The 11,954-nt window shown below is 45.4% G+C and overlaps 1 protein-coding gene across 1 annotated transcript; it reads right to left on the reverse strand.

Moving 5' to 3' along the window:
- Positions 1–917: 917 nt before the first annotated feature.
- PGD (phosphogluconate dehydrogenase) lies at positions 918–11,450 on the reverse strand. Its single transcript, XM_008935013.1, has 12 exons — positions 11,375–11,450; positions 10,759–10,938; positions 10,557–10,622; positions 9,473–9,591; positions 8,652–8,721; positions 8,169–8,303; positions 7,171–7,360; positions 4,491–4,621; positions 3,851–3,984; positions 3,399–3,498; positions 1,809–1,931; positions 918–1,231 (listed from the first exon to the last, which is right to left on the reverse strand). Exons 1-12 carry the CDS (start codon positions 11,417–11,419, stop codon positions 1,112–1,114), a joined length of 1,413 nt encoding a protein of 470 aa, XP_008933261.1. The 5' UTR covers positions 11,420–11,450; the 3' UTR covers positions 918–1,111.
- Positions 11,451–11,954: the final 504 nt, after the last annotated feature.

Below are 11,954 nucleotides of genomic sequence, written 5' to 3' on the forward strand. Positions count from 1 at the left end.
CTGCTGGTTTTGTCACGCATTTATTTTACAGAGTTCCTAAATCTGGCAGCATAATCTGCAGAAATGCTGCTTTCAGTTTAATGAAAATTAAATGCTGTTTTCAGTTTTGCTCATTATACAGATATCTAAGTAGCTGCCAGCAGAAATAGAGTGAAAAATTAATATAAAAATCAATGCACAGCACAAAATTTAACATTTGAGTGGTTCTGAAGAAAAAAAAACAAAACAAAACCAACCAACACAAACAAACAAAAACCCAACACAACACCCAAACCAAACCAGAGGAACAGGCACGCAGGTGAATGTGACCCAGGTTCGGGAATGGGACTGCAGGAAGAGGACACCAAATAGAGCCAACCTTGCATGCTACTGCAGGTATTTTTAACTGCCCATGGGAAGAGGAGAGAGACCAGCAGGGAGATGTAGGGAGAAAAGTGCAAGCACACAGCTAAGCCAACAGCTTATGCCAGAGCTTAAAACTGCAGCCACCAGCTGGAGGGAGAATGGCTGGGTGACAGGAGTGTCAGTCTTGGCACTCTTGAGCTGCATTCATCCTTCTCCGTGATCCATCCCACCCTGCACCCTTTCACTGGAAACAAACAGAGCTCCCAGTGTGAGACTGTGTGTGCAGGGGAACACCCAGGAATCAGTCTTTAAGAACCAAGCTACTGCCTGCTAGGAACAAACAATGGCAACAACCAGAAAAATGGCCTTTACCTCCCTGGAACCTTGTGTAGTGTCACTGTGCTGTCTGCTGTTCTCCACTTTACCAATTACTGAAATGCAGCCATCTCTATGAGTTTATGCACTATAATACAATAAAAATATTATCATTATAAAATGTATGCTATTCAATACTGCATAAAGACATTTTAGCCAGTTTTGGCCAGTAGCAGTGAAAAAAAAAAATACCTCAATACATTTAAAAGCAAATTTATTTATATTTCTTACGTGATATATATATATTTACTGAGATCTATATATGAAATATACCCACAAGTTATTACAAAAGTGTCCAAACACAAGTTCTAGCACAGTACAGTAAAAAGTGGCATTCTAGGAGGAGTATTTGAGATCTACAGTATCTTGAGTTGAAGAGGAAATGTTTCCCTCAGACGTTGTAGGCAGAGGAGGACACGTTTCCCCCGTGGCCGGTCCAGTTGGTGTGGATGAAGACACCTGGCTTCGACAGCAGCTCGTACGTGTGGGCACCGAAGTAATCCCGCTGGGCCTGGCATGGGAACACACAAGTATGCACATCAGTATCACAGTCAGGGTGCTACAAGCTCTAACTATTGAAACTTGACTATAGGAATACTAAAAGTAAGATCTGACTCCAGAATTGTAACATTCAAAGTTGTTTTCTCATTAGCAGCAAAATCACTGCAATGAAACATTTACTAACATCCAGTAATTAAGAGTTCTGTGGAAAGACAACTGTGTTACTGCTGCTAGGTACTAAATTATAACACAAGCACCTACATACATCCAAAGGTTCAAAGATACTTGCCTCTTTTGAATGCATTTTGAGTGAAAGATGAGCCCTTGGTTCCCAGCTGGAATACTGACACATGCTGGGCACTGTCACAACAACAGCTCTGGTAGTTTTTATCTAGACATCTCATAGTATTTTACTGCCATGAATTTCAGGTTTAACAGAATCACATTATACAATCTACACCCTTCATCTTTACAGTGTTGAAGCAATTAGGACATGCTGCTATCATGGTCTTTAGATCAGTATTTAAATAACAACACAAAGATACTTCAGTAGGCAGAAGATGTGCTGTATTATTTCAGGCACCTACCTGAATCAGGTTAGCTGGTAGCATTTCATGCCTGTATCCATCATAAAAAGAAAGTGCTGTAGTGAAGCAGGGCATAGGGATACCAATCTGTACTCCAGTACTGATCACACGTCGCCAGGAGTCCTGGGGCAGAGGAAAAGAGGGGGGAAAAAAAAAAACTAATCAGCACTTGTTCAGAGCTATGTGCAGGCACATGAACTATTCCAGTACAACAGCTTGTGCTATTCCATGTTATATGAAATCTGATGACCAAGTCTGAGCAAACACAGCAGTAGATTTCTGCTTTTGGGTAAACAAGGTTGATCCCAAATAATGACAAGTGAGACCGAGTTAGTGAACAGGGCAGGGGGAGTGCAGAGATACACTCCACGTGCAAACCACAGCCTCACCACTGATGCTGTTCCCTCACATGAGCATCACCAGTGCATCCCAAGAGCATGAGCAGTGGGGAACAGACTGAGCCAACACTGAGTTCCAGGCCCTCCAACCAAGCACAGTACAAAGCCCACCTGAGGGCACAGGAGGTCAGCACAATACTTCAAACAGACACGTGGATAATTCTCCTTTCAACTGTACCTCTGATTTAGTCACCTGCATGGAATATTCAGCTCCAGCTACAAGAATTATTAATGATAACACGTGATTTCTTTGTTGGCCAGATAATCAGGTTTTAGTTCTGCCTGTCAGCTCCATCCAGCTGAGGACACTGTTTGGACAGACCCATGTCTAGTGTTATTTTGGTGGTACTGCAAACAACAGTACACTCTGTACAGCTGAAATCCAGGTGCACAGGAGGCACAAGACACAGGGCAGTGATGAGGATGTCCACACAGGGCAGACACCTCTCCCTGACATCCTGGTTCTTCTGAATTGCTACATTTCTGCCTAAAGCTCTAAACTTGTTTCTAATAGTAGGTTGGCTCGTATCAAAAAGAACCATGACACAACGAGGACTCTATGTTCGTTGGCTCCTCTATTATCTTCAGGTTGACAGCACAAATATATCTTGCAACATTACACAAGACCTTAAATCAAATGATGAACCATCTGCTTACTAGTTTGTAAAATAATGTTTCAGCAATGCAACTCCCTATTTTTCCTTCATTTAGGACTAATATTCTTCAACTTCATGATGAAATAGAGGCAAGAGGCATTTGTAGGAATTTTTCTAAAGGATGGGTCACTAACTCTGGTGTCTGGCAAACTTCTAACTGGGACCTCAGTACAGCCTATCTCATCACAATAACTTTCTTATACAGTTTCAGCCAGCTCCAACTATGTTGTTTTTTTGTGTCCTGATTCTGTAAGGCTGTTATGTTCTACTAGAGCAGGGCACTGTGAAGCCATAGACAATGGCTATACACATAGGATACCACACGTACGTGTGTACATACACAGTCCCAAAGAGTTTAAGGATTGTTTAGAGATGTTTGGGATTAAGGATGCTGTATAAATAGGCTTCAAAGGTGTTCTCTACCTTTTTCATTTTTCAGTCAAAATATACTTGTGAAGGTAATTCCTGGGAAAGAAGCTGAAGAATTTCAGAGGTTAAACCACTGGTTTTATGCTCTTCCTTCCTTGGAAACTCACCTGACAGTTTTCAACAGCTGTCTTAAAGAAATCATCCAACAGCAAATTCTGGAGCTCAGGATTTCGGTCAAAAGCATCTTTGATTCTTCCCAGGAACACACTAGGCAGAACACATGCAAGCCAGGAATAAAATTTCACAGCTTCCAACAAAGGCCCAGAATCCAAAATTTACACTGCCAAAGTTTGACTCGGCCAGACTCGGATTTCAAACATTGGGAAAGGTGCAAACAAAGCAAAGACCAAAGGAAGTCTGCAGTAGCTAAGCCACCAGAAAATTTGCTTCATCTGGAACCTTTAGTGCCAACTACAGAAATAGACTCTCAGTGTCTTATCAGCAGATTAACTCCATGGATTTTCCAAGAAAATCTCTTAGGTTTGTCAGTCTAGCATGGCATAAACCAAATTGCCTACTTCCCCCCTCAGCAACTAAATTACTTCCTCATCTTAATTACCTTCTGATGATGCAACCTCCCCTCCACATCAGTGCAATGCCACCATAATTCAGTGTCCAGCCAAACTCTTTGGCTGCTTGTTTCAGCAGCATGAAGCCTTGAGCATATGAGATAATCTTGGAAGCATACAGGGCCTAAAAAAACAAATTCATATTCCAGGTGAAGTCCCACAAAGTTGAGCGAGAAAAGTCTCAGTCTTCATGCTCCATTTAGTCCACATCTCACCAGGGTTGAGTTCAGGAGCCACACTCCAGCCATCTGAGAACCAAAATATCCTTTCCAATTGTTGGAAAGTTTGGTCCCAACAGAGAGATCAAGAGCTGTTATCCTCATTACAAAGACAGGGGTGTTGAGTGGTGGAAAAGTAAGCTCCTGAGCATGAGTTATGACCTCTGCACCCCAGGCAGTTGTCACTGCCCACTGTGGCTTAGACTTGAATTCCTTCAGGACTGTTTTTTAGTCAGGGAAGGAACTGGTTGTGTTATGCTTTGTGGACACCACCAGCACAACGGATGGCTCAAAGGCAGGAACAAATTGTCATGAAAGCAAACCCTGGAGCTGCTCACCAGGGTCTGCAGCACCCCAAACCTGCTTTGCCATGCAGCTTTAACACAGCACCCTGGCAAGCAGAATGACTCACCTTGCGTATGTCCTCCAGAAAGGCCTTCTTGTTCCCACTGAACTGAGTCCTCTTAGGCCCATCCAGCAGCTTACTGGCCTGTACTCGCTCGTCCTTGAGGGAAGAGAGGCACCGTGCAAACACAGCTTCACCTGAGCAGGAGGAAAGGGCAGCTGGTGAGAAGTGAGGCCTGAGACACACGTCCTCAAGCACACAGTGAGTGCCACTGAAGGATGAGCCAGGCAGTGAGACACTCAGGTGGGGAGAGAGGTGCAAAAATGCATTATTTCAGCACCAGTATGGAGGGACCAAACTGGCAGTCAGCACTGGGTAGATACTGACTGATGCACCTTTCACATGAAAAAGGGAAAAAAAGAAAAAAGCCACAAGGCATCTACATGAAAATTCCTCCTCAGAAATCTTCACCAGCTCTTAGTTTTTAGAACTTACTTTAGAAACCTCTTCCTATCTATAAAAGATAGACAGTGTTGCACTGCAGTCTAGGGACAGGCAAGGCTGAAGACTTCACTGATTACTGTATCATGCTCTGAAGACAAAAAGCTGTTGCATAAATTCCCATTCACATTAACTAGAAGTGCTCTGAAACACTCACAGGCAAAATAAGAGCAATTAAAAACAATGAATAAACCAGCAGGTTAATTTATATGAGGAAATAAGTTTCACAAACCTGGTAGGCCCATAGCACCAGTATTCAGAAGCCCATAAGAAAGTTTTATAACATCACTAAGCAGGTTACTAAATGTCATTAACCAGAGCTAATGAGTTAGCCAAGCAGTGTCTTCAGCTCTTAAAGAGAAAGCCTGAATGTCAATCTCTTGATCAGGCTCAGTCAATTCCTAATCATGGTCTTTTAAGTTGAACTTATTGCAATTAAAATATTGTTGAATGAAAATAAAGCCCCAAAGGTTTCCTTTCCAGGATCTGACAGAAGGAAAGTAAACAAGTTTGTTACAATCTTCATGCTGAATTTTCCTTCCAGCTTTTAAGTCAGTCATGAATTAAAAAAAAAAAAAAAAAAAAGGCAAACCAGAAAACCCAAAACAAAGCAAGCCAACTGAAAAAAAGATGAATGAGTAATGTTTACATAAGATTCTGGATCCTCCCTCCAGTGGGATTAACAGATCATATCAAAATCAGAGCTGGCTCCTCTCCATTTCTGCAAAAACTTCCTTCTACACTGGGGAGAAGTGTGGGGGTAAAAGCAGGAAAAGGCAGGAGCAGCATGACTCTGCTCTTGCTAGCAGCAGTCTGCAAGTCATGCTTATGCAGTAAAACCAGGCACAGCAGCTGCCCCAAGAGCCACGTTTGCACAAGGGCTCTTGCACACACTTCCCTATCACCTCCTCGTTACCCAACAGTGCTCCCCTGCCCTGCAGAGGACTCACTAGGGAGTGTCTCCTCCACCTTTGGTCTTTGCAAGAACCTCAAACAGGAGAATATTAACAGCACAAGTGAGAAGCACTGTTTGAAGCCTAGAACTGAAAGGCTGTAGCTGTAATTAGAATCATTTATAAAATTTGTTTTGTAAAAGTATGTTTTGGGGATGTTGGGATTTCTCTGACAGCTGCCACTGCAGTTGTTCCTCTTTCAGCCTACTGAATCTAGAGTGCTTTGTCTTCTGATACAACAGGACTTCACCAGCCAAGGCAATGGAAAAAAAGCTAGAGAAGGCATGAAAATTAAAGCCAACCAGGAAGCAAAGAACTGTTGAATCATCTTACTTGCTCAATGGGAAAGGGCACAGTGGAGCTGCAGGAGGAGAGCACTGACTGTGCTGCAGGTGTATTCCAGCCCTGTGTCACAACTCCATTCCCAGCCCAGGCTAGGAAGTACTGGGACTGTTAGTTATGTATGTGAGCAGGTAAATTCTTGCTCTTTAGGGATGTAATTCAAAGCAATTACAAAGTACTTTTCCATCATCTTAGTTTGGCTTTGTATCAGCAGCCTTAACCACAAAACACAAACTAGCACGAGTCCAGAGGGTATAAAGAACCACGACAATCAACTGTTGTGGTGGGAAAACAGCAGCCACCATCCCAGGGAAGCAGTCTGATCCTGTTCTCCAAAAAAACCCTGTCTGCTCCTCAACCCACAGCACAGTTCAGCTACACTGTGTGCTGTGCTAGCCAAGTTATAATGAAACACAGAAATAGAAAATGTAGGTAGAGAACAGAAAAATATTTCTTACACCTTCAGAGAAGTCCAAGTACTCACTAAGCAGTGGACAGGCAACAAGATTTTGAGGGTGTCCTGTACCTCCCCAACCCCCTTTTATTTTTTTTTTTAAACATTTTTAAGGCTGTGATAGGATTTGGAGTAGCAGGTAAGGTGGAGGATTACTGAGAGGAACTGACTGATTGATGTCAGCCATCTAGCATGACCCTTCTAGCACAGCACTTAGATTCACCAGCTCCTCACCAGCACTGTGTAGACACCATGGAAAAAGGCAGGATAACAGTAGTACCAGCATTTGAGAAACAAGCTAAAAACAAGCCCAGCAAAGCAAAGCAGGAAGAGCTCTCAAGGGCAGAAAGATCACAACAGCTACACCTAGAAAAGCCTCTTCCAGGAGCCAAGCCCCAGGGTGGGTTCATTGCTGAGCTGGCTTATGACCATGCTCCCTAAGGTGATGTGGAGCATGTGGGTGGGAAAGGGGAGCCCAGAGTGCAGACCCCATTACCTATGAGTGTGACAGGGACTCCATACTCCAGGGCAGAAATGGCTGTCCACTTCCCTGTGCCCTTCTGTCCTGCACTGTCCTTGATCTTTGGGAGGAGGTATTTGCCATCACTGTCTTTGAATTTGAGAATATTGGCTGTGATTTCAATCAGGAAGGAGTCCAACTCTGTCTTATTCCATTCCTGAAATACCTGGAAGAGGAGAAAAAGTGTATATACACACAGAGAGACATACACACACATTGATCTATGTGTCTGCTGTACACAGCATTTGATTTACTGATCTGTGTATACATCTCCATCCATCCATGTACACACAGAGAAGTGTCCTGCTCTCTCATCCACTGGTGCCCACATCTACCAAAGACTTCAGTGCAGCAACCCCACAGTGGGAAGACATACATACACATTGATCTACTATGTGTCTGCTGTACACAGCATTGGATTTACTGATCTGTGTATACATCTCCATCCATCCATGTACACACAGAAGTGTCCTGCTCTCTCATCCACTGATGCCCACATCTACCAAAGAGTTCAGTGCAGCAACCCCACAGTGGGAGCTGCAGAGCACCCATCTCCAGCTGGGAAGAGGCAGAGAAGCAACAGGACAGGCTGTGCACCATCACACATCATACTTAGCAACTCACTTCAACAAAGTCTTTGCAAGATGTGCCTGCTTGATTAAAAAGCTCAATGTTTTACAGGCTTTTGTCAGGCAGGGTAATTCATATCTCTGCACAAGAAGGTCCCTCCAGGGGACAGTTCAGCCGTAGAACAGGAGAGTTTAGAGGACTTCTGTGGGGGCTCAGGTGGAAGTGCTTGCTGCTTGCTGCCTCATTTGAAGCTCAGGGATATGGTGCACTGCCCTTGGCAGAAGGTGTGTCAGAAAACTTAACTTTATGTACACACAGCAGCATTACCCAAGCCCAGCTGCTTCCACCTCTGGCAGACAGGCACCATGGCCCAGGAAGGCAAGACACAAAGACCCATAGATCACCTCTGCCATCTCATCGTGCTGCATGCCCAGCACATCTTTCATCAGGTGATAGGCCTCACAGATCAGCTGCATGTCTCCATATTCAATCCCATTGTGCACCATCTTCACAAAGTGTCCAGCACCCTCATCTCCTACCTGCCAGGAAACATCAAAAGCAGACATCAGCAAAAGTGCTGTCACCAATTCCAGTGTTCAATACCTGCCCCTGGCTTCCTTCTGCCTAAAGGAAGTCAGTCCAGTGTTAACTGAGAAGGCTGTGGGTCACAGATCCACCTAACTCCCCCAGCATCATTCAGCCATAAAACTCTCCATTGTATGGGGTAACTTATCAGAGACAGTAGATTTTAATTGAATGCAGTCAGCCAGGAAATCAGCCCACTAACATTGCTGGTTTTATTAACAAATGTGCATGAGCTTCAGCAACCAAACTACCTAAGCATGGATCTAACCACAGGTTAAGGTCAGCATCAAATTAATATTTACCCAGTCACAACAAGGTTCCCCAGATCCCACTTTAGCAGCAATGCTTTGAAATATGGTCTTGATGTGGGGCCTGTGGGGAGAAACAATATGCCTCAGCAGACAGGCAGAAGAAACAAACACCACAAGAAAGAAGAAAATCCATCACTATGATGTACCCTTCTGTAACCTGCCAAAAGGCAGCTTGGGGTGAGGACATGCTGGCAGGTTGCTAACCCACCACACAGCTACATCAAATAAAATGTATGGTTCTCCCAAAATTAGAATGGGCAACAAGGGATAGAGTCCAACATGAACACTGTGGTCCAGCCCTTTGCAGCAAGGTGAGTGCAGAGCAGCATGGCAGGAACTTGCAGAGCAAATCTGTGTATTCAACAGGCAGCAGGGACATGCACTGAAGCCTCCTGTTATAACATGTCTCTGCAGGGATGTCTGCTGCTGCCTGTTTCACTGGTAACAGCTTTACAAGGGCACAGGACCGCAAAAGAAAAATCATAATCAAGATATAGCATTTGGTTAAAATTTAAGCAAAACTCCTCTTTCCCCTAGCACACATTTCTCCCTTCAGATTTCTGTAGGAACTGCTTTCAGCTGTGGATTCTTTGAGGAAAAACATGCCTTTGTCTTGCCTGCCATGAAAGCTCAGCAGTGTCCCATGAGCCCAGCTAGGTTGAGAAATCTTGAGCCTTGAGGAAGTGAGATGGCAACATATCTTGTTCTGCCCACACCCACACCCTCCTCCTTTCCTCCCCTCAGCTCTCCACACAAACAGAAGACAATTGTTGCAGGCCATTCTGAAGGAGAACATCCCAGCTCATGCTTACCAGGCCTCTTTGGCTCCTCCTGGCATGAGGGAAGGGCCGTACCTGGCACCCTCCTCCCCTCCACTGACACCACTCCCCACAAACAAGATGCCCTTTTCCTGCAGCTCCTTACAGCGCCTCTGGAACAAAGAGCACAGCCACGTTATTGAATTTCTTCTCATGCCAGAGCCTTACAAACAGAGGTTAGCAATTCAGACCTAAAATTAGGTTTTCAGCTCTGCTTTGGACCTGCTGGAAGACAGTGCCAGAGAAAGGTCGTGCAGACAGCAAGGGGAGCATGAGGAAACTTCCTGGTGCTCTGACACACAGCCTTGCAAAACAGATGCTAAGAAAACCAAGTCCTTACAAGGAGCAGATAGAAAAGAGCAGCACTGAGGCCAGAAAAGGCTGAGAGCTGAGTGTCAGGTGATCCACGCTGTGAGCACAGTGTGGGGGAGGCAGATTAGGCCCAAGGTGGCCGAGTTCATGGCAAAGTGAAGGTGCAAGCAGGGACAGCTGCCAGGGAAACTGATGCCCTCTGAGTGGGAGAGAAGCACAGGCTGAGATCCCTAAGGGCACCTCCAAGCTCCCCAAGCATTAGTCCTCATTTAGTACCTGGTTTTCACTTTGGCACAGCCAACTCACTTATCCAAGATCAGGATGCCCAAGCAGAAAGACTAACACCAACACCCCTTCTAAGAACCAGAAGCAGCAATTTGAAAGCCTTCTTTTCATGTAAGCATTCCAGAAGGGTTAATGTAACTTCTATCACTGCTCTGGCTACATAAACTGTTTTTGAAAACTGCTGTTTTCACTACCAAGGCAGCCAAAGCAGCATTTCTGCCTTGCAGGATTCTCCTGCAGTCAGATAGGATTGAAATATAACAACAGATCCATAAACATCCTTAGCTTTTCAAATCTCCCTGGAAGCTCTGTAAGGTTGTAGCAATAATAAGCTGTGTGATCTAGTTTTGCAGAGGTAATTCAGTCAGCCCTTCCCTGAGCAGAAGGGAGAGGCCATCTTACTGACAGACTATTCTGACAATGAGAGGAAAAAGAATCTTGCATATTTTATGCATCCACTTTGGGTAGAGGAGAGGCTCACCGTGGTGTCTCGATATTCAGAATTCCCACCATCAATTATGATGTCTCCAGTCTCCAGCAACGGCACCTGCCAAACAGAAATCAGCATTTTGGTTTTCTCCACGCATCCAGAACCTCATTAATGATGAATAACTGAGATCTTTCAGAGGAAACTGCTGCAAAAGACAACGAGAAGCCACAGCTAGCAAAAACGTTTGCATCACCAGTTTCTTGATGAAGTCATCCACTGCACTGCCAGCCTTCACCAGCAGGACTATGCGACGGGGCTTCTTTAACTTGGAGACCATCTCCTCCAGGCTGTGAGCTCCAATCACTTTGGTTCCCTTGGCCTCATTGGCCAGAAAATCATCCACTTTGGAAACGGTCCTGTTAAAAGCACAAACCTGGGGAGCAAGAGGACATGTTAATAAAAGCTGTCAACAGGACAGCTACTTTAACTACACATTACCCAAGCAAGGTTCAGCATCACGTGCTCTCCCACTTCCACCTACCCTAAAGACACAGCCCAGGGATGAACCTGCAGCAGGTCTCTGCGCGTGCCTTGGGAACTCAGGGTTGATTAATGGCCACACCCAAAACCAACTTCAGGGAAAATTAGTGTATAACTAACAGATGGGGTGGCTGGCTGAGTGCAGGCATGCACTGCTGTTCTCCTCTGGCAATGGGACAAAGGGCAGCCTGGGTTATACCCAAAAGGAGGAAACAACACCCATTAAACCATCACAGGGAAAGAAAAACCAAACCAACCCACAAAACACTCTGCTCCAATGCAAAGTGCCAGTGAGTCAGCCTTTCTGAACAATGCTTTCCTTCACTCACCACAAAGCCGTGGTCGTTCATGTTCAGAATAAGGTTTTGACCCATCACAGCCAGTCCAATCAAAGCAATGTCAGCTCTGGAATGTGGAAGAGCAAAAACGCCGGGTAAGTCTCATTAGCAGAGAGCAGCACAGGGCTCCATCCCTCTGTCAGGCTGCTCTGATCTCATCCCCTGCTGGGCCAGCCCACGCCTCTCTAACAGACGCTGTAGGACACGCTGGGGATGGGGGCTGTAGGCTTTTACAGGAGAACCCTGTGGCCCCGGTGAGTCCAGCAGAGTGAAGAGTAACACCCGGCATGTTTCAAGTCATCAAGATTTCTTCCCAACTACCAAGACCCAACCAGATGAGTGGGGAAAAAAGCCACTCTGCGCTAAGAGGCAGGGGGAAAAGCGAGTGGCTCTAATGTCACAGCTGGATCCCGCCCGGCCACCGCTGGCGTTCGGCACACGCTGCACTAGAGCACCATCCCCGCACGCTGCGCCGGATCTTTGGTTGTACACAGATGGTCAGACCGGGGCAGAGCGAGGGGAAGCGGGACAGCGAGGGGAAGCGGCGAGCAGACGTTCCGCGGCCGGCTCA

Source organism: Merops nubicus, unplaced genomic scaffold (genome assembly GCF_000691845.1).
Source record: "Merops nubicus isolate BGI_N331 unplaced genomic scaffold, ASM69184v1 scaffold24692, whole genome shotgun sequence".
Taxonomy (NCBI): Eukaryota; Metazoa; Chordata; class Aves; order Coraciiformes; family Meropidae; genus Merops; species Merops nubicus.

Bases quoted from the DNA above. Each gene is read 5' to 3' on its own strand.
- PGD (XM_008935013.1), bottom strand. From the start codon at position 11,419: ATGGGTCAAAACCTTATTCTGAACATGAACGACCACGGCTTTGTG. The intron at 10,939-11,374 runs GTGAGTGAAGGA...CTTGCTCCCCAG, and splicing joins TGAACGACCACGGCTTTGTG to GTTTGTGCTTTTAACAGGAC. The intron at 9,592-10,556 runs GTGAGCCTCTCC...TCTTTGTTCCAG, and splicing joins CTGAATATCGAGACACCACG to AGGCGCTGTAAGGAGCTGCA.